General features: G+C 34.0%; 2 protein-coding genes and 1 long non-coding RNA gene across 4 annotated transcripts; 1 reads left to right on the top strand and 2 right to left on the bottom strand.

Annotated features, from left to right (window-relative positions):
* Nucleotides 1–5,928: 5,928 nt before the first annotated feature.
* LOC125218084 (loganic acid O-methyltransferase-like) lies at nt 5,929–6,788 on the bottom strand. Its single transcript, XM_048119684.2, has 2 exons — nt 6,717–6,788; nt 5,929–6,632 (listed from the first exon to the last, which is right to left on the bottom strand). Exons 1-2 carry the CDS (start codon nt 6,786–6,788, stop codon nt 5,976–5,978), a joined length of 729 nt encoding a protein of 242 aa, XP_047975641.1. The 3' UTR covers nt 5,929–5,975.
* A 9,187-nt stretch (nt 6,789–15,975) lies between these two features.
* LOC125217513 (loganic acid O-methyltransferase-like) lies at nt 15,976–17,337 on the bottom strand. Its single transcript, XM_048119030.2, has 3 exons — nt 17,248–17,337; nt 16,511–17,161; nt 15,976–16,435 (listed from the first exon to the last, which is right to left on the bottom strand). Exons 1-3 carry the CDS (start codon nt 17,317–17,319, stop codon nt 16,121–16,123), a joined length of 1,038 nt encoding a protein of 345 aa, XP_047974987.1. The 5' UTR covers nt 17,320–17,337; the 3' UTR covers nt 15,976–16,120.
* A 2,037-nt stretch (nt 17,338–19,374) lies between these two features.
* On the top strand, nt 19,375–21,748 carry LOC125217514 (uncharacterized). 2 transcript variants are annotated; one of them, XR_016130824.1, is made up of 3 exons: nt 19,375–19,717; nt 20,371–20,455; nt 21,425–21,748. It is a non-coding gene; the product is annotated as an uncharacterized LOC125217514 (long non-coding RNA). The 2 variants fall into 2 exon arrangements; XR_007175739.2 differs by lacking the exon at nt 21,425–21,748 and adding an exon at nt 20,554–20,966.
* The last annotated feature ends 1,966 nt before the right edge of the window (nt 21,749–23,714 follow it).

Here is a 23,714-nt window from a genome sequence, read left to right as displayed (position 1 = left end):
CTACCGCAGCCGAAGACACAGAAAACAAACAAATCCTTACGGATCTATTTTGGTAATTATAGGTTCGATTCCAATTTCATGCAAATAACATAGATCTATAGATATAACACATCAAAAACACATAATCATGCTTATTTGATGTAGAATCGATTGTTACCTCTTGATCCATCAAAGGATCGACGTTGCTAGCTGCACCACCCGAAGATCCTTTGTTTATCGACCACGAATCTTCCATTCTATTCCCTTGTCCTTGATTATTCATCTGTGTGGGCGGATCTTGAACAATCAACAATAGCTTTGGTGAGATCTAGGAACAACACCACACAAAACAATCTATATCGATTTTTAGGATGAACAAGACAAAGCTAAACCAAAATCCTAGATCTCCTTGTTCTATTGGCTCGAAAATCAAGACAAAAAGGAGAGAGAAAGGCCGAGTTATAGGAGGCTAGGGCTAGGGTTTCGAGTTGTGAATTGTGTCAATTGTGTGCTAGGGTTTCCACATCTCACCACTATTTATAAAAGACTTATTGGGCTAGAATGAGGATCCATGGAATGAAATAGATGTTGGGCTCACCCATTAGATAAATATCTAACTAAATCAAATGACCCATGATTTAATACATTATCAATGGAATATTATTTTGTTCCACTAAAGAATAATATTGCACTCCCATCTAAATCACCAAATTACAAATAACTCGGGTCCATTTTATTTTACAATATTTCCCGCGTTTAAGATTATCTTGATCCGTCAATTTAATTCTTTGTCTGCTATGTGATATGAATTAAATTAATTCTCCGAAGAGTTGTCTAGTTTGAAACTTTATTTATTATTCGTGGAATAAATTTCAACTGCGCATATTTCTGAATAATAAATTCCTTTTTCAAACACCTCTTTGGGGATCACCCCTTAGGGATTAAATCATACCACACTGGGCACGCAAATTCTATGAAATAATATTTTAATACGTTCATGTTATTCAATTACTACCACCCAAGATATCATGTTTGAGTTACGTACAAAGTCTCCCATATTGATAAGTCAAAGTGGCGTTTGATTAAATAAACAATATTGATATTAATTTCATAGACTAGAAAATACTAAACTTTCTGAAATATATTCTTAAAGTAGATAGCAATAAAGAATACATTTCGTATTAGATCCTTTCAATGCTTTACCACATCGTTGTTACTAATATCTTTTTAGGTAAAAGAGAATTATCACAAACACCGCAATCAAACCAATAGGTAGTCAAAACCTATTTAGGTTGTGAATACATTTTTCTTCTTACTACATCCGTTCAAGTCCCCTACTGGTGAACACATGGAAGCCATCGTATTCCCCTACTTTAACCTTCTTATTAAGAAGCCTTAGACTTGTTTATTAAATTTCAAAAATAAACCATTAAATTATATTATTTATTCTCATAATTAGGTAAACAAGTGAATGTGGCGTTTCTTGTATACGTGCATGAGCTGACTGTACAAAGGCATAACGCTCGAAGCATCTTTTAGTATACAAACCCCAACACGGCCAACACCGGGCCTAGGCCAAGCTGCCTGGCCTAGAATTAAGTAACCTTAACAACTTAAAACCTCGCCCAAGGCCCAAACTTAATTTAATTAACCCAAACTCAAATATATTAGGCAGCTCCAAAACCTTTAACTTAAATTTCTAGTCCGCACAATTATTCAATTTGGTCCAACACTTTGAATTTAATTTCCGCCCCAAACTTGATATTATTAGGCCCAAATCCTAAAAAAAAATCCTAGAACCCTAGTCCAAAACAACAATCGGCGCTTCCCATTCTGTCTCGCATATCATTTTGTCGAATACGAAGATCATAACATCTTCAGGCTTGTAGGCTCCGTGATGTTGTGACACACACTACATGCACAAATATACACAAATTCACTTCATGCACACAAATCAAGTTTGATTTTTCCATATGACTTTTAATATATCAATATGATTTGACTTTAGATCCTAATTTATACATAGACAAAAGGCGAATTTTGACTTTTTATGAAATATTTATAACTTATATGGGATGATTTTCAATATTTAAAAAATATGTCATAATATAAGAAATAACGTGTCTCTTATAATGTCTTGACCCCACCAATCAATGAAATTAATTATTCAGTTTTTTTAACGTTTTATTCTTCATATTTATAGGTTTTGATTGTAGGAAGTTAATTCCTTTTATTTTAATTATAAGTGAAGGAAGTGAAAGGTTTTGAAAGAAATTAACTTCTAATTTCTACTATAAATATATAGCACTTGATAGTTTATAATCCACACGTTTCTATCTTTTTCTCATGCCATTCTTTGTTGAACTTTTTGCAGAGATTTGATCAAATTTTAGGTACTCTTGACTCTCAATCAACATTAGTTTAATATGAATTTCGTTTTTTACATCATAATTTATGAGTATATAATAATAATGTATGTTTATATTCTCAATTCTTCAAATTTAATTTTGTTACTTTAATATTATCTAAATCGTTTAGTTATTTTTTATTATTTATTTGCATGCCTATTTTTTAAATGTGTTGTTATTAAGTGTGTTGTGTATAACACAATAGTCATAAGTTTATCCGATTTGGTCTAATATTAATTTAAAACATATTTATTTACATTATACAACTAATTCTAATATGAGTATTATTTTTTATTATTATGTTATATTTATTCAAGCATTAAATTAATGTTGTAACCATTATAATTGGAATCTTTAAGTTGATTCATTTTTTCTTTTTAGAACTTAATCAAATGATGTTTCAAATTAATGACGGATCCAGGAATTGACACTCATGGAGTCGAATATATGACTACAAAATAATGAAATATAATATTTAATTAATTATTTAATAAAATATATTATAATTTAAATAGTTTATTTTCTATTTAGTACTATATTTATTTTTAAGTTGTATTAAAATATTCCTTTAAATAATCACTTTAATGTTTATTGATAAATTAGAAAAAAATAATAACGAGGTATTACGTTAAAATGATATTATCATCAATAAAAAATTATAAATATAATTGTATAGGTCATGTTCTAATGCTTATGGCACCCTAATCTAAAATCAAGACCAAATCTCCACCCTTAGATTTTAAAATGAGTGGATGAGATTAAATCTTACGAATCTCAATAAAGTAGACAAAATATCAACAAAAGGGTAATATCGTCATTATGTTATCATATGATAATTTTTGTGAATGTTTTTTTATATCAACATAGTGTATTACAAATATCAACAATATGACATAAGAATATCAACACTAGTACAAGAAAATATCAACACATATTTATTGAGATTTTTACATGGTTTTATTGAGATTTTTTGATGTATTTGTTGATAAAAATCTGGTTATCAACATTTACGAAAACTAAAAAAAAATATCAAATTTCATCATCCGAACGTCGTCGGAACATCTACAATTGAGATCTCGTTAGAATCCTTATAAAATTATCTTTAATTTGATATATTTTTTTGCAAAAAAATAATTTAAATCGAGAGAGTTACTTAAATTTAAAGTTTTAAGATGATTTTAATGAAAGGGAATTGACATTAATACCCTCTAATTTTATTTATTAATTTTCTTAATTAAAAATATAATACACGTGGCATTATTTCAACCACTAGATCTTCTAATCTAATGGCTAAGATTTAGTCTTAATTTGGGATTGCTAATTAGTTAGCAATTGATCACTCCACGTAATTGTATTATGTTAATCAATGAGTATTTCAATTGAATAAGTCTACCCATCACAATTTATGTAGTAAAAGATTCTATTTTTAATAGTAGGCCCAATATTTAGCCCATTTTATCAACTAATTACTCGTCTTTTTCCAGTAGATCTGAACACTGACTCTGCCCTCTCCAATCTCTCAACTATTCTTCCCACAACATTCTCTATCTTTCCTTTTATTTCCAGAAGGATGAAGGATTGTGGTTGAAATCCTTTGTTCGGAACTCCATGAATGGAGTTTCTGGCAGTGCTCGTCGGATGACGGTGAGGTCGGTCGACCCCACTCGACCCCACCTGGGTCCGTCATTGTTTCAAATGTCCCCATTCATGTATTGTTTACCATCTAAAATCAATGTTTTAAAATATTTTAATGTGTGCATCGCACATCGCACAGGTGTGATACTAGTAATATATAACATGAATGTCTCATTATGAGAGCATGACTTGAAGTTCAAATATATTCACTGACATATGACTCAAAATTTTTATGTTGCACGCACAATATATGACTTCTCCAATTAGCAGCAGAAGCGTACTTAGAAATCGCAAAGCACAGAGAATGGTTGTTGTGAAATGCAAAGCAAGGAGAATGAATTGTATTGCTTCATTAAAAGGAGATAACTAGTTCATCACTAATATTCATTGTATGCGAATTAATAAAAATCCATCAACACGTTTAACAACAAAAGGATTATTCATTTGAATTATTTCATCTTAATAACGAATATAGTTCATTATGTAAGAGAATTACTCCACACGGCAGATAACTTGTTAATATTTGTAAGGTGTATATCAGCCAAGATTACAAGTAATACAACAGAGAATACAAGATCTAGCTACTACACTACTAGATCTACAGCCATCATCTTCATGTGCTCTTCACCTAAAACACTTAACACACGAATCAAATGTGTTCACCTCTAAATGTACGAAGTAAACTATTAGAGAAACACCCAAGAAACAAACAGAAGATCAACTACAAGTTATAGGCTCAAGTTGCACTAGGTACAACTGCACAGGCCTATGAATTCGACTCTCAATTCCTTGGTCATCAATTAATTTGCCCCTCAATGGAGAAACCCTAGCAGATAACCAATCTACTCCACCGTATCCACATAAACCCTAGATCCAGCAACCACCTCGTTGCAGAGACAATCTAAGATTCAAGCCACGGCCAAACACTAGTTACCTAATCCTCCAGATCCACAAGAAACCTCTTCACACGGTCAAGTGCATCTGACCAGAAACCAGAGGTTTCTCCAACACTCCACTTCCTCACACACCAAGTGTATACACACGCAGAATAGAAGAGGAGAGACCAGACTCTCAAGCTCATAGCACAGAGTGAACACCGGAGAAGAAGGTAGCAAACCCTAGTTTTCAACACTCACAACCGAGAGAAAAAAAAAAAAAAAAAAAAGAGGTAGAGTCAAAAGTGAGGAGGAAGGGAGAAGGTTCTAGTATATAAAAGACTCAGCCCCAACTCACCACCACAATCTGCCACATGTAGGGCGTCACTGGAGTTTGGGCTCAAGCCCAAATGAAACATGGGTTGGTTACTGGTGGAGCAGATTGGGACTTATAAGGGCCATACTATTACAATATTGAACTAAATCATGTACTTCATTAAAAGGAGATAATTGGATCATCACTATCCTTCGTTTATTATTTTGTAAATATAGTGCATTACATAAGAGAATTACTCTCGACCGTCATGGCTTCGGTTCCATTTGTCTACATCTCAAAACGTGTAAATATGGATTAAAGCGTGCATATATTTAATTGCGCCTGAGCACAACAAAGATACCGGTGGAGCTTGTGTGAATTTGAGTGGATTGGAGCTTGTGGTGTTGTTGCATGGCCCTCTCAAAAACTTGTTCCACAATCTCATTTCCAAAGTGATTGGTCAGAGTCCCTTCCAATCCAGCTCTAAGGTGCATTACTGAAATCTTAGTTTCCCCCGCCACTGCACTTTCCACCTTTTCCATTTTCACAATTTCAAAACATTTATTTTTCTCAACCAATCTCCTTATTTCCTCCACTGAGTATCAATAGGAATGTTGAACGAATTCACTCCCTCTTGCTCTAATACTCCCTGCACACATCATATTCATACACTTACACTAATTAATGGACTATTACAAAATTGATACTCCCTCCATCTCCGATTAAGAGTCCATATTCTGCTAACATTTTCTAACCCTTCGTTTACATTTTTCTTAAAGCAAAAACAATATATACCTCTTTTACCATGTCGATGAGGATGGACTCGATAAAAGTAAGCATCGAAGCTACATGATGTTGCACGTCTCTGCTAGGCGCAGCGGCCATGTTAAACAGCATCAGCCCTCCGGCCGCAATCTCCCGAGCTCTGCATCTGAAGAACACCTCCATGTCTTCCTCGAACTGTGTTTCATAAGCTCTCACCACCGCATCGGGGGCCCCATTGTAATGGATTTTAGTAGCATTAGAGCCCTCGGGCATCTTGGACAGCCAGTTGAGCGCGGACGAGGAGTAGGCGATGTGGACCGAAGAGGAGGGGAACAGGCTGCCGTAGAAGGAGCCAAGGACGGCCGCCGCAAAGTAGTTCCTGTTCCTCCCATGCTCAGGAAGAGAGGCGAAGAGAGTGTTGAAATCGTTGCCAATTCTATCGATGAAAGTAACTTGGAATTCGAGGCTACTTTTGTTACACTTGCGTTGAACGGCTTCGATGATGGTGTCCATGGCGTAGAATGTGTTGGGCCCCACCGAGCATCCGAGATCGGCGACGATGAATGTGTTGGAATCACACAACACGTTTTGTAGATCAAGGCTCTCCATCACTGCCTCTTTCAATGCATTCTCCATAGCAGCTGCCCCATTTTTCTGTATATATGTAGTTTAAGAAACAAAATAGTAATTAAATTGAATCATAGTATAAAAAATCTAGAAATTGGAATTTAGGTGAACCTGCCAAGTGGAGTTTCTAGCGTAACTGTATGTGCCGCTGCCGCCATTCATAGGAGATATTGATTCACCCATTATCAATTATGCTATTGATTTCAGAAGCTCAATTTGTACGATTCAGATATCTTCGTATTCTTTTTATACAATTCAAATAGTGATTAATTATGTCAAATTGTCATTAAAAATATACTACTAGTATTCGAAGTAGTTGTTGTTGACTAATTCCTCTTTAATACTAACATTATCTTCTTATTAACAATTTTTGGCCGTCTTAATTAACGTAATGTGTATATTGATCTTGACAATTCAACTTTGTTTGATTCCTCACCTACTATCCCAACTAGAGTCTAATTATTCACAAAATGCAGTCTTCAAGACCGAACTTTGAAATCAAATTAGGGTACTTCATTTTCTTAATATTGTGGTTATGATTAATTTATAATTAATTTAATATTTTATTCAATAAATTTTTTTAATTTTTTAATTTTTTTTTGTTTTTTTAATTCAATAAAAACTTGTCGGAGTAAATAATGAACTATATTCACTAAATAATGAATTAAATGAACATATGTTATGAAGTAATTTTGACATGTTATTGAAATACATTAATGATACAAAAAATTTTAGTGTTAAACGTTAAGCGGTAGTAATGAATCATATTCAATAAATAATGAACCAAATGAACATTGGTAATGAAGTAAATATGACATTTTATTGAAATACAATATTAACTGTATTAAACGCCAAGCAGTAGTAATGAATTTATTACTTCATTCAGTCATGATATTACTTCATTCTATTAGTTTATTACTTCATTCAGTCATGTTATTACTTCATTCCATTAGTGTATTACTTCATAATGTGTTATGACATAATTATCTTTCAGAGTAAGTAAATTAGGTATGTAATGAATGCGAAAAATTACTTCATAACATACGTTCATTTAATTCATTATTTAGTGAATATAGTTCATTATTTACTCCAACAAGTTTTTATTAAATTAAAAAATATCAATATTTTTCTTAATTTTTAAAAAAATATTTATTAAATAAAATATTAAATTAATTATAAATTAATCCTAACCACAAGATTAAGAAAATGAAGGGCTCTAATTTAGTCTCTAATTCGGTCTTCTTAAGTCTTTAAGAAGGGTTCAACATTGACCACAAATAATTAAGGGATTGTTGGCACCTAATATCATGTAACTTTCAAAAAGTTGGGTTTTTTCCACGAACTTTGAAATTGGTAAATAATATCACGAACTTTACCCTGAGTTTGTTATTTTCCACCCATGAAAAAATTTCGGCTATATTAATAGATTGAAGAACAATTTTGGAGACTGTGCTTCAAGAAAAACTATCTTCAAAGAATGAAAAGTATTTATTTGCAAATAAATTACTACCTCCATTCACCAAAAATAGATATAATTGTGTTTAACACGTGTGTTAATATGTAGTAATTGGTAAAATAAGAGACAGGGGAAAAAATAAAAGAGAAATAATGTTAGTGAATTTGTGGAGTCCACAATATTAGTAGTATTTAAATGTTTAAAATTTTCCCATGGTTAAAAATTATTTTGATGGACGATCCAAAATAGTAAAAATGGTCTATTTTTATGTGGACAAAGATAATACTCCCTCCGTCTCGCTTTAGCAGTCCCATTGACTTTTCTGTCATCTTTTTGTAAAAATGATAAAAATAGTTAAAGTGGAGAAATGGTAAAAGTAAGAGAGACAATAATGTAGATAAGACTCTTCTCTATATTATTCTCTCTCTTAATTTACCATTACTCTTCTTTAACTGTTTTTTTTATCATTTTCACACAAAAAAGCAGAAAAGTCAATGGACTACTAAAGTAGGACAGAGGGAGTATTACTATTTCAAATAAGCAACAATCATCGTTAGTTTCATTTTTTATATTGTTTCATTTTTTATTTGAGAAAGAGGTAGTATTACTATTTTTAAAAAGCAAAACCATTGTTAGTTTCATTTTTTATATGACAAGATGCATTTACGAATGATGCAATAGGCTGCAAAATCACACGCTTCAGGGGTCATTGTTCGTGATCATAATCATATCACTTGTTATTAGTGTTTCAAAAATCGGGACAAGATTGGACGGTTCGATCGCAAACCGGTACGTAGTTTGGTCCGGTTTGTCCTTATAAATCATTGGCACGTTAGACCGCCATGAACCGGCGAAACCGGCTGGCCAGACCGGTCTGGCTGGGAACCAGAAACCGTTTTTTTTTTTTGGCTTTTTTGTTTTAAAAAATTTGTAAAATATGAGTTTGGTGGGGTCGAACTCGTGACCTCATTGTCAAGACACCAGGACCATTACCACTCCACCACATTTTTCTTAAACAAAATAACTTTTTTATCTACTCAAACTAATAATTCATGTTTAAATTTTTATTCAAATGAGTAGTTATTAATATGATAATATATTTATCATCTACTATTAAATTTTACTCTTTACTAATTTTAATTATTAGTATTTGTATAATATATTCTCTCCGTCCACGAATAGGAGTCTCGTTTTTCTATTTTAGCTCATCCACAAATAGGAGTTCCGGTTCACTTTACCATAAATGGTTATAGGGTCTCACATTCCACTATCTCATTCCACTCATATTTTATTTAAAACTAATACTCCCAACGTTCCATAAAAATATGTGCACTTTCCATTTTCTTCGTCCCACAAAAATATGTGCATTCTATCTTTGAAAGTTATATCAATTTAATAATGAAGGTTTCATTATCCATTATTACTATTTTAACTGTCATTCTCCTCCTCTCTTTTACTTTACCATTTTTGTTTTAATTACAGTGCCATATCCATTGCCCATATTTTTATAGGACGAAGGAGACATATACAAGTGGGACCATATTTAACTTTTTTTCCACTCACTTTTCTTAATATTTCTTAAAATTCATGCCGCCAAGAAATGAGACTCTTAATGGTGGACGAAGGAAGTACTTTTTTTTAATTAATATGAACTTATCTATTTTCATATCTAAAATATTAAAAAATTTATCCATACTAACTTATACTCCTTCTGTCCGATTAAAAATGAAACGTTTTCCTTTTTAGGTTGTCCCATTAGAAATGAAACGTTTCTTAAACTGGAAACAACTCTATCTCTACTTTTTCATCTATCTTACTTTACTCTCTCTTCATTAACTCACAAAACAACACTACATAAAATTTCGTGCCGATTCCCAAATATTTCATTTTAAGTGGGACGAAGGGAGTACTAATTTGTATATTTAACTAAATTTGTTATATATGTAGTTTATTTTATCATTCATTAAATTGGATATACCTTTTGTATATTACAGTATATAATTTGTAATAGTACAACGGTACGACCAGTGGTTTACCCGATCAGACTGGTTGAATCATGAACCAGTAGCTTTCCCGATTCCCTCACCATTCTAGTTTTAAAAACATTGCTTGTTATAATATGAAATTACCAATTATATGTTGACGTGCAGTTTGTATCTTCTAGTGTTGCGTCAAGCATATGTAGCAAAAACTTGAAAATTCTGTTCGACCCGAACCTTGTGAGCATTGAGATGATGATCGAGATTAATTACAAGATGTAGGAGGAAATCGCAAAAGTATTGTAATTTCATCTTCAGATAAGCATATGAGGATGTTGATGGACCATATTTTAAGCATTGTAAAGAACCAGATTTTAAGCATTGTAAAGAACCAGATTTTAACCATTGTAAAGAAGTGGATGATAGATTTTAAGCATTTTAGATTCAAATGAATTGTAATATAATTTTAGTTATTTTAAGGGCAAACTGCCTTAAAAATCATAAACTTTTTCCATTTTTCAGTTTCTCCTAGGAACTAAAAGATTGGCATATAATGTCATGAACTTTACATTCGGTCACCGTTTTCCCATGACGGGTTTTCCTGCCATGAAGCAATCTGAGATGTCTTTTTAAGCTGACGTGGTTGCTGAGTGTATAAGTTGATGTGGCTGCTGACGTTCAAACTGCCCTAAAAGTCACAAAATATTCTCATTTTTCGATTTTTTCCACGAACTAAAAATTATCTAGTTGGCGTGTCCTTTTAAGCTGACGTGGTTGTCGAGTGTGTACTGGCGTGTTAAAATTATGCTGACTCGTACTTTAACCCACAGAATCCCCAAATTTACCCTAATTCACTCCTAATTCTCTCCATTTTTTACCCTAAATACACACCCTCAATTTACCTTCACCTAACTCTCAAATCGGTGCGGACGAAGATGAGCATGGCTGCGGTAAGGGGCTTCTGCATGGAGGCGGAGGAGTCACTTTCCTGATTCTTAAACACCGCCACGTCGACTGACCGCAACTTCTTCCGGCTCTGCTTCCTACACAGGATAAATAATAGTTATAGCAGGAGAAACAACCCTAGAACATATCAAATTGCAATTCCCGCAATAGCTGCTAGAGAGCTTCTTCTTCCCTCCGCCGCCGCCACTCGCAGCTCCACCGGCGGTGTTAGCCAGATTTGGGAGCTAATCTGAGCTAAAGCGATTATTCTAAAAAAATTAATAAAATCGAAACCACACATTCAAAACAGAAAATTGACTGAATTCAAACAAATCGAAAAATCGCACATTCAACCGAAATTGACCAATATTCAATTGTTTAAAACGGGAAAAAATCAAAATTGGATTACAGCAGAAATCGCGGCAGGAGGAAGAAGAAATCGCGACGACAAAATGAGAAAAGTTCGTGGGAGAAACCTGAAAATGGGAAAAGTTTGTAACTTTTAGGGTTAATGAATTTTCGTCGTTTTCCACATTAGATTTCAGGCTTGCCACGTGTGCAAGATTTCGACTGGAAAACTCCAGGGTCGGGTCAAATGGGAAATTCCAGCAACCCGGTAAAGTTTATGACTTTATACGCCAATTTTTTTGTTCATGGGCAAACCGGAAAATGAAAAAAGTTCGTGACTTTTAAGGCAGTTTTCCCTTATTTCAATGGGAATTTAATTTTGTTTACTTTATTCTTGTATTTAATACTAACAATTTAGAAAAAAATACAATGATAATAAATAATAACAATATAATGAATAATATGAAAAAATATGCAAAATGTCAAGCGCTGATGTGTTTGGAACATAACATGGTCGATTTAAAACTTCCGAGCACCAAAATGTGCTCGGAAATTAATATTCAACTAGTATCACCCCCCGTGCTATGCACGGACTAATATATTTTAAAATATTGATTTGATAATTATAAATTAATTAATTAAATAAAATTAGAAACAATACCATTTTATGAAAACTATAAATAAAAAATCTACGTGAATAAACCATTTTGAAATTAGCACATAAACGTTGATTAAAATGTTTTGGATATTTACAAAAATGCAAACACATGTGGAAAAGTGGGAAGCGGTTATTTAGGCAGTGAAGGAATATTTTGGTCGTGGAGAATCTAAATTCAATTAATATATATTTAATTTAATATAATTTTTTAAATTAAATGACAATCTTATAAATTTATCCAAAACTCCCCTTTTATATATTTTATAGATAACTCCAGGCACCCATTGGTGATCGCAGAGTTTGAGCATACACAAGTTCTCGCAACTCCGAGCACATAAAAAGTCCTTGGAATTGTGGAATAGATGTGAGCATAGATGGGTGCTCGGAAACCCCAAGCACTTATTGGTACTCGGAAATGTTCGTTTAAGTACTGACCACTTGATTCAAGCACGTGAAAGTGATTGGAAAGTCTAAGTGTTGTGCTTGGGAAAGTGCTTGGCAACATTGTGGGGAAGCATATACCAAGCACCATTTATGCTCGGAAAGTGCTCCGTATTTTTCGAGCACTTTAGCCTGCATGCATGTTACGAAGCATTTTGGTGCTAAGTAAATTTACTGTTTTTTAGTGTCTGCGTGACGAAATGACTAAAATTTTCGACAATATTATATGAATAAAAAAATTAATTGGTAGGTACTATATGCATCCGCCAATGAGTGAATAATTTTTAAGAATATGACTTTTAATATATACAACACTTAACATAAGTTTGCAAATACCAAAAACAAAACTTGAGTTTGAAATTTGGATTTTTATTAAGGGGTGAGATAGCCCACCCTCTTCCAATCTACGCAAGAGTTTACAGAGGAGATGCTTGCAACACGTCTCCCCTCAACCCGTCTCGCTAAGAAGAGATGAGGCCGGAAAAAATGGCTACTTTGCGTATGCTCTAAGAAAATGATAAGTAGCTCATGATTTTGTTTTGTTATGTTTTTTGTTTATTTAGTAGCTCATGAAATTGCATGGATAAGTTAACATGATATTAATAAAATAAAATACAAGAGAGGAAAAAATTAGGAGAGATATAAGAAAGTAGAGCAGGTGATAGGAGTAAATTAAAAGTGATTAAATATTTCATTTTTTATCAAAAATTAAAATTTCTCTATTTTGTTGCGATGTTCCGAATAAAAAATACTTGGATGGAAAGAGTACTATAATTTATTAAATTCTTGATGGTCGGAGAATAACAGCCACATCATCAAGTATTCTGTTGCATATTGCGGAAACAGTCAAAATTAAGTAACTGCCGTTGAAAATAGGCATCAATTGTTACTCCATGTGAAGCAGCAGAGAAGATGATTCTATCAACGTTATAACTTACAATAAAGTAATGGCGTCCAATACAAACATCAATCATTCACTCAAGATGGCAACATTTCAATCACACATAAATCGACAACCAAACAACAAACTTTACATTACATGCTTAATAATATAATAATAAGTCCAACAAACCACAACACAACACAAAGCAGCAAAACATAGTTTGCATTTATTCAGGGAAATCTGCACAACAAACTCCACGTTTTCAGCTTCAATGCAGGATTCTGCTAAACAGGCACCATTGCAGGGTGGGAGCCTTTGATGGATTCGTCGGCGTCCTCATGAGCGTGGCCGCTGGAAACCGAATCCTCAGCCGGAGCCATTGCAACAACCTCACCCACGCAACAGCTGCTGATGGCTTCCAGTATGAGCTCCTTCACTTCCTCAAGCCTCTCCTCCGAGAGGGAAACCTCCGCGAGGAGCCTCCACGCATTCTCCTCAGTCGCTCCCTTGTAGCCCTCCTTCCTTTTCAGCACCATATGTCCACTAATCTCCCACACTGCAGGATTCACTTGAGTGTCGGGGAGCTCTGGGCTCTTGTTACAGACGTGCTCCGTAACGAGGATGGTTAACTAACTTCTCGGAGGGATAAGGTGATCGAACCTTCGACGTTCTCGAAAGATAGACCACGAATTGCTCGAACGTTCTCCGACATACAACAATTAGGAACGAAAGATAATCTTCTTGTTGCTCAAGACAAGTTTAGGAAAAGTATTTTATTGATTCATTGATTGATTAAAATGATAACAAGCTCTCCTATTTATAATACGAGTGAGGTATAAATTTGAAGCTAAAATAGTAAGAATATATAAGTAGTTATTGTCAAGTGTCAACTGTCAAGTTGCTTTTAGAGTGATCTATTCTTATTAGAATAATAAAAGTAATCTATTCTTATTAATGATTTTAAGGGTGGCAAAATGGGCAGTGGGTAATGGATAATTTTCATTTCGACCCGCTATCTGCTGGGTATCGGGTACCCGCTACCCGATGATAACGAGAAATGGGGCGGGATCGGATAGTATGTTTTAGAGTTATGCGGGTAGCGGGTATACCCACCACCCGCGCGGGTATATCCGTTAGTCCCGGTAATACCTGTTATTATTAGTATTAGCCATTTACCATCTTTTAATACTCCATCTGTTCCATATTAATAGAGGCGTTTCAAATAGTTAAAGTGGAGAAAAAAAAGTAAATAGTTAAATAATAATAGTCATATACGCACTCATTTTGAAAAATAAAAAATAAATAGTTAGAATGAAAAAAAATAAAGTAAGACAAATGATAATGTAGACAAGAGTATTATATTACTCCCTCCGTCCCTGAAAATTTGTCATCTATTTCCTTTTTTGTCTGTCTCTAAAAATTTGTCATCTTTCATTTTTACCATTTTTTGTAGTGGTCCCTACGTTTCACTAACTCATTTACACTCACATTTTATTATAAAACTAATATATAAAAGTAGGACCCACATGCCACCAACTTTTTCAACTCACTTTCTATTACATTTCTTAAAACCCGTGCCGGGTCAAATGGTGACGAATTATTAGGGACGGAGGGAGTATTATTTTTCCAAAATTAGTAAAAAAAATTAAATGTCTTTATTAAGGCGTAAGAGTGGGAGTACTTTATGTAGTCTAAGAGTTCTTTTGAAACATTTTTATATTCCAACGAACATACTATTGAAAACTCACAGGAACTAGCTATAGAGAGTCCCCTCACTTTTATTCTTAATCTATTTAAAGTTTACCATCGATATTAATAAAGTAAATTAGGGAACATTGACGGTTATTATGGTTTTCAACTTTTATATTAGGATTTTGGGTCGGGTACGAGATACTCGACACGGGTATCGGGTAATCTCGATATCTCGAGGGGCGGGTATTGGGACAACAAATTTGGCTAAAATCGAGTACGGATACCCGACTTGTCGAGAGCCGGTACCCGTGAGTAACCCGTTTCGCCACCCCTAAACGATTTTTCACGCATTTAATTAACATAATTTGTAGATGTTGACTATTGAACTTTTATTGGAACCTAGTAATACACTTACTCTGCTAAATGATAAAGACATGCATTATGTTATAGTTCTAATAATAACTGAAACACAATAGGAAGATGGAAAAAATTGGAGTATCCGCAGGAGATGTGGTAAATATAAATGAGTGATATCGTCTGCCCTATCTCTACTTCTTCTCTCCTTTATTTCACATCGTGAGAATATGCTTCACAATCTTTTTGAAGATTTCCCTAAATACCCCAAAAATGATACTCCCTCTGTCCCTGAAAATTTATCACTTATTTCTATTATCGTCCGTCCCTAAAAATTCATCACCTTTCACTTTTTTTACCATTTTTGATAATGAACCTATATTCCACTAACTTATTCACATTCACATTTTATTATAAAACTAATATATAAATGTAGAATCCACATGCCACTAACTTTTTCAACCACTTTCCGTTACATTTCTCAAAACCCGCATGATCAAATTGTGACAAATTATAAGGGACGGACGGAGTAACAATTAAATATCATAATTGATGCGTAATAATATCAATCGCGACTATGACAAAAATAAAAATAGTTAATGAGTTAGATGGAATAAATAAGGAACCCATTTATATATATTTAAATATCGATGTAATCAGTACATTTTTTGAGCTCTTGCATACCTTTTTAAAGAAAAAAAAAGTTTTATTTGCAACAAAATACTTAGGAAGTGATAGATTGAAGCGAGCATAATTTCATTAATTGCGCCTGAGCACAGCAAAGATACCGGTGGAGGTTGTGTTCATTAGAGCGGAATGGAGCTTGTGTTGGTGTTGGATGGCTCTCTCAAAAACTTGTTCCACAATCTCATTTCCAAAGTGATTGTTCAAAGACCCTTCCAGTGCCGCTCTAATGTGCATTACTGCATTCTTAGCATCCCCCTCCACTTCCAACCTCTCCATTTTCACAATCTCAAAGCATTTATTTTTCTCAACCAATCTCCTTATTTCCTCTATGCAAGGAAATATGATAGGAATGTTGAACAAATCCACTCGCTCTTGCGCTAATACTCCCTGCAGTGCACACAAATTCATATTCATGTAATGATAAAGTGATGGTAAATCAATTCTCACGACAAAATTGATTACCTCTTTGACCATGTCGATGAGGACGGGCTCAATAAAAGTAAGCGTGTGAGCCATACGATGTTGCACGTCTCTATTAGGAACAGCGGCCATGGTGATCAGTATCAGCCCTCCGGCCGCAATCTCCCGAGCTCTACATCTAAAATATATGTCCATGTCTTCCTCGAACTGCTCTTCGTAAGCTCTGGCCACCGCATCAGGGGCGCCACTGTAGTGGATCTTCGCGGCATTCCATGCAGGAGAGCCTTCCGCGGTCAACCCCACGGGCACCTTGGAGAGCCAGTTGAGTGAGGCTGAGGAGTAGGCGATGTGGACGGAAGAGGAAGGGAATAGGTTGCCGTAAAAGGAGCCAGCCACGGCCATCGCGAAGTAGTTCCTCCTCCCATGCTCAGGAAGAGAGGCGAATAGAGTGTTGAAATCATTGCCTATTCGATCGTTGAACGCAACTTGGAATTCGAGGCTAATTTTGTCACACTTGCGTTGCACGGCTTTGATGATGGTTTCCATGGCGTGGAATGAGTTGGGCCCCACCGAACACCCGAGGTCGGCGACGACGAATGTGTTGGATTTGGAATCACACAACACCTTTTGTAGATCAAGGTTCTCCATCACTGCCTCTTTCAATGCATCCTCTACAGCAGCTGCCCCACTTCTCTGTATGTAGTTTTAACAAACAAATTACTGTAATTCATAATCATACTATTACTATAAATCAACTAAATAATGGAATTCGACTGAACCTGCCAAGTGGAGTTTCTAGCGTAACTATGTGTGCCGCTACCGCCATTCATCGGAGATATAGATCCAGCCATTTCCAATTTCAGAAGCCCAACTTGTACGATTCATATATCTTTGTACTCTATTTATACAACTTAATTACTGTTTAATTAGGTCATATTTTTACAAGTTGGTTCTAATCTCCACTTACATGCCATTAAAAATATACTCAAAAGTAGTACGGAGTGTTTGCCAACTTCCTTTTTAAAACTATATCGTACGTTACTTACGCATTATACTACGCCCATAGTACTCTTGAATACAATAAATCTAAATATTAACAATTTATATTTTGGCGCATCTTGATAAGCATTATACTGTACATTTTAAGAAGTTGACAATTGAACGCGTTCCTTGGATCCCTCACCTAACTAATTAAAAACTGCAGGCATAAACAAAGACCTGCATTATGCATAACGCATAGTCAACCATTAACTGAAGACCCATATACTTTTACAATAAATCTAAATATTAAATATAAGTTGTTAGAGAATAATTAAGTAATACTCCCTCCGTCCTAGGGATGCCAATGTGGTCCGCAATCCGTGGGCCAGACAGAATTGTCCGCCAAATTTTTAGGGTTAGGTCTGAAAATTTCAAACTCGATAAAATTACAGCCCGATTGGCCTGCAACCCGTTAAAGCCAGACCCGAAAATTCAATGGGCTGAAACAGAAACCCGATAAAATTTATATCGTTCTATGTATTTGACTCTAATTCAACACTTCATTGGTTAACTTAGTAACTTTCAATTTATATATTAATATATAAATTATATATTAAATTTTTATTAGCATAATAATAGATAAATAAATTAGAAATTTCAAATTCACTAAAAAATATATTTAAATTTCTAAAAAATGATTTAAAATTTCTTGATGTTTATGTTTTATCATGTTTATGTTTGAGTTTTAGCATGTATCGTAAATTTATAATAATTTAATATTTTACATTTTACAAATATTACTAATTTTCATCATTATTTATTGAATTAATCGCATGTTAATTTTATCGGTAGCAACCCGATTAACCCGTTGGGTTAGCCCGGAACCCGAGCTTTTAGGGTTAGGGTTGAACATTTATAACCTGAAAAAATCACAACCCGATTAGCCCACACCCGATTGAACCGCAACCCGAATAGGGTTGGCCCGAAATCCGGTGGGCTGGCCCAATTGACATCCCTACTCTATCTCATAATAGATGTCACACTTTCAGTTTTAGTTTGTCCCACAAAAGATGTCTCATTTCCTCTTTTAGAAAAAGTTCTCTCTCACATCAATTATAAAATTATATTTCTCTCACCACTTAACACAAAATAACATCTCCTAAAATCTCGTGTCATCTCCCAAGTATGACATTGACATACTTAGATTTCACATGGTTTTAGAGGGCGGTTTTGTATGAATTTGATCATATTTTGTCTATTATTGAGCGTGCTTATATCTACTTCTCTATTATGTTGGTATGTTGACCATTTTGTTAAAAATGTGTAGAAAAAGGTATAAAATATGTAGATGTGCAACAACCTTGGTTTGAGACAATTTTTACTAGAGATTTTGAAGTCTAATGTAACATCTCAAAAAAATGACCCTAGATGAAAATTGATTTTTTTTTAGAAAATCAAGGAATCAGGATTTCTTTTCAAATAATTCGATATGAAAATTATTCGACAAATAGACGGAAAATTTCACAATATGAAGAGCAAACGTATTTGTAATACCCCAGAGTTAAATTAGAAATAGAATTGGGAAATCTAAGATTTAGTATATGTTTTTCTTGTGTGTATCTTTACGTGCATATGAATGTCAACATGTGGAAAAGAAGAAAGGTAATAGTTAAGTATAGGAGAAATAAAATAAAGGAAGATTTGTAATATCTCTAAGTTAATTTATTTTTTTTTAGTTAGAATTTAATAAATAGTGGGTCTTTTATTAGTCATATGTTAGAATTAGGAAAATAGAAAATTAGAAAAGGAGATAAAGAAAAAATGGAAAGTTGATGACTAAGTTGGAAAAAAAAACGTGTCACATGGAAAATTTAAGAGGAAGAAAAAGGATAAAGAAAAGAGAAAAGGTTTAGAGGTGGATTTGAAAAAAAAAAAAAAAAAAACCATCCTTTTCTCTATCTTTGGCTCTCTCTCACGCTAACTGCCCCCCTCTCTGTAAAAATTTGATAACTCCTCTACTCCCTCCGATCAGTCACCATGACAACTCCGGCCCCTCCACTATGATACGAGTAGCACACACCACCAATCACAGCTCTCAATTTCCCCTACTTTCTCTTAATTTTGGAGCTTAAGTTGCAAACCCACCTCCACTTAGCTTCCAAAATAGTTGAAATTAGAGGAGAACCAGGTTTCAGTGCAAGTAACAAAGGAGATGACAAGATCATGGAGTAAATGAATAAATACATGGAGTTTTATTGATGTGTACAGGTAGTGTATGTGTATTCATAATTTATTGACTTTAACTTGATATATATATTACCACGTGTGTTTAGGTGATCGGTATTCTATTTTGTGCGCTTGAATTTAAGGAAGTATTTGAAATATATGAGACTTCTCTAAGTCTATGTGATATTGTGGAATAGTTGAATAGTGATCAAAGTTTTTGTGGACTGTATAATTTAATGTGGATATGACAGGAACATGAACGGTATATTGAAAGGTAAGATGGTGAGATTGTTGGTTTCATAGATTGAAATTGTGAATATGCCTATGATATGCAAAGCAATTTAAATGCTTTTATGCGTTGAGTGGTGTGATAAAAGAAGTGAATATATGCGTTATGCCCTATTGCTTTAGTGAGTCACAGGGTATAGTGTGTTAGAAATTTGGGCTTCCACATGACTAATTTAATGTGTATGGCTATCTTTCAGTTACCCAATTAAAGTGATTCAATAAAGATTAAATTTGGGCTTAAAGTGTATTTATTTGTTATGGAAATAAGTGTAGATACCATAAAGTGATTTTCTATTTGATGAGGGACCGAATAGAAAATAAAGGGGTTTATATTTAATATAAATATAAGCTAGGGTTATGGTCCCCAAACGTCAGAAGAACATTCAATATCTCTGTATTCTCAGCAGACTATTGCGAAGAATGTCTCTGGTCGTTTGGAAGATCCATAGCCGCTGCAAAGCAATTCCGCCTTTCAATTCATTATTGATCAAGGTACGCTTCCGCTCTTCTGTTGTGCTCCTTCTCCGTCGTTCTCGGCTAATCATCATAGAGAGCTTTATATAATTGTTCATTTAATTATTTCAACATAGTGGGCATGCCATAGGACAGCAGTACTACACACATGTTTGATCATTCGTCTTATGGATAACCGAAGCGATGATCCACAAGATATGTTGACAGATGATATGTGCCCTATACGGGTAATATGTGACAGATGCCTTATGATAGGCCATATGGGAGAGGTACAACATATGATAGTACCTCATACAGATAGCATCTGATAGTACCTCATACAGATGTATATGACAAATGCCCACATCGGGCTATCTATAGTGTCTGTGTACCCGTGTCCATCACTAAGCATAACTTGGGGCTAAAATGTGTTATCTATTTGAGAAATGATAGTTGTGCTTTCACATTTATTAGATGATTATGATTGTTTCAAAGTATGTATATTGCCTTGACTGGTGAAAGAAAGTGACAGGGACAAGATTATGTGTTATATCGTGCTATATGTGCTAAAGAAATTATCAATATGTTATGAATGACTCGGGTTATATTCTCTATTGATTAATGAGAGAAAGTGATAAAGTGACGAGGATGATATGTTATATGATGATGAATCTGACAGGTAACATGTAACATGTTGTCGAGAGTATAGTTTGATTGTTAAGATCATTGTGGTTGACCAGTATCATATTATTATTTCAAAGTGCAACCTATTTGTTTATACAGTTATACTTGTTCAATCACTCCTATGATCCGACAGATTTATTTGGTGGAAAATATGATTTGGTTAACAGGTTGCTAGTATACTAACGTTGAGAGTACAGTTTTATTTATAGGATTATGTTTGATATATGATTTTATAGAATCAATAGTATATGGAATGATATTTTTGATTGATACCAGATTGGGAGATTGAGATTTAATATAAATAGATGTTGAACGACTTTCCAGGTAACAAAGCTATCACTTTGTGATAGTGTTGTCGATGGAAATCTTAGGGAATATATTTGGGAATGCGGTTACACTACGAGCTTAAGCTCACCTCCCTTTCTCTTCCCTTTTGCAAAGTATAGTGGCGAGAGATCTCGCTAGATGGGCAGGTGTGTGTGTCAAGTCACTGTCTTATTTGTCGAGGAAGTTAAAGTGGTGTGTACGTGGCATGTTTAGTTTTGGACATGTAGATATAGATCCAGCCATTTCCAATTTCAGAAGCCCAACTTGTACGATTCATATATCTTTGTACTCTATTTATACAACTTAATTACTGTTTAATTAGGTCATATTTTTACAAGTTGGTTCTAATCTCCACTTACATGCCATTAAAAATATACTCAAAGGTAGTATGGAGTGTTTGTCAACTTCCTTTTTAAAACTATATCGTACGTTACTTACACATTATACTACGCCCATAGTACTCTTAAATACAATAAATTTATATATTAACAATTTATATTTTGGCGCATCTTGATTAACATTATATTCCCTCCGTCCACGATTAATAGTCTCATTTCTAAATGGTGCGGGTTTTAAGAAATGTTAAGAAAAGTGGGTGGAAGAAAGTTAGTGGAATAGGGGTCCCACTTGTATATATTAGTTTTAAATGATATGTGAGAGGAATGAGTTAGTGGAATGTGGGGTCTCTTTATCATTTATGATAATTATGAACCGGGACTCTTATTCGTGGACGGACTAAAATGGAAAAACGGGACTCTTATTCGTGGACGGAGGGAGTACATTTTTAGAGGTTGACAATTGAACGCGTTCCTTGGATCCCTCACCTAACTAATTAAAAACTGCAGGCATAATCAAACATTAACTGAAGACCCATATACTTTTACAATAAATCTAAATATATTAAATATAAGTTGTTAGAGAATAATTAATTAATACTCCCTCCGTCCTAGGGATGTCAATGTAGTCCGCAACTCGTGGGCCAGACAGAATTGCCTGCCAAATTTTTAGGGTTAGGTCTGAAAATTCAAACTCGATAAAATTAAAGCCTGATTGGCCTGCAACCCGTTAGGGAAATCCAATGGGCTGACATAGAAACCCGATAAAATTTCTATCGTTCTATTTGTTTGACTCTAATTCACCACTTCATTGGTTAATTTAGTAACTTTCAATTTTATATATTAATATATAAATTATATATTAAATTTTTATTAGCATAATAATAGATAAATAAATTAGAAATTTCAAATTCACTAAAAAATATATTTAAATTTCTAAAAAATGATTTAAAATTTCTTGATGTTTATGTTTTATTTTGCATAAATCTCAAATATTAGTGTTTGATCATGTTTATGTTTGAGTTTTAGCATATATCGCAAATTCATCATAATTTAATATTTTACAGTTTATAAATATTACTAATTTTCATCATTATTTATTGGATTGATCGCATGTTAATTTTATCGGTAGCAACCCGATTAACCCGTTGGGCTAGCCCAAAATCCGAGCTTTTAGGGTTAGGGTTGAACATTTATAACCAGAAAAATCACAACCTGATTAGCCCGCACCAGATTGATCTGCAACCCGAATAGGGTTGGCCCAAAACCCGGTGGGCTGGCCCGATTGACATCTCTACTGTGTCTCATAATAGATGTCACACTTTCCCTTTTAGTTTGTCTCACAAAAGATGTCACATTTCCTCTTTTAGAAAAACTTCTCTCTCACATCAATTATAAAATTATATTTTCTCTCACCACTTAACACACAAAATAACATCTCCTAAAATCTCGTGTCATCTCCCAAGTATGACATTGACATACTTAGATTTCACATGGTTTTAGAGGGCAGTTTTGTATGACTTTGATCATATTTTGTCTATTATTGAGCGTGCTTATATTTACTTCTCTATTATGTTGGTAGGTTGACCATTTTGTTAAAATGTGTAGAAAAATGTACAAAATATGTAGATGTGCAACAACCTTGGTTTGAGACAATTTTTACTAGATATTTTGTAGTCCAATCAGCCCTAATTCAAATCAATCTCTTCGTCTTTGAAAGAGCTTCACGTGAGTATCCAGCACGCCTCAATCGGAGTTCGGTAAAGAAATTATGGCCATTATAAGAATATTGACCGAATGAATTATTACTTTATCAATAATCCATTAAAACCCGTGTCAAACCCAAAGTTCATACTTTTTGAGGACAAAAAGAGTGTGACATATAGATATTATACTAAACAATTATAAACCATATGAAAAATATCTTTAGAACGATTTTGCATATAATTTTT

Source organism: Salvia hispanica, chromosome 1, assembly GCF_029641045.1.
Source record: "Salvia hispanica isolate PSC_SH4W2 chromosome 1, Shi_PSC_v1, whole genome shotgun sequence".
In the NCBI taxonomy this organism is placed as follows: Eukaryota; Viridiplantae; Streptophyta; class Magnoliopsida; order Lamiales; family Lamiaceae; genus Salvia; species Salvia hispanica.
The sequence above is the reverse complement of the archived record's forward strand: the minus strand, read 5'-3'. Positions and strand labels throughout refer to the sequence as shown.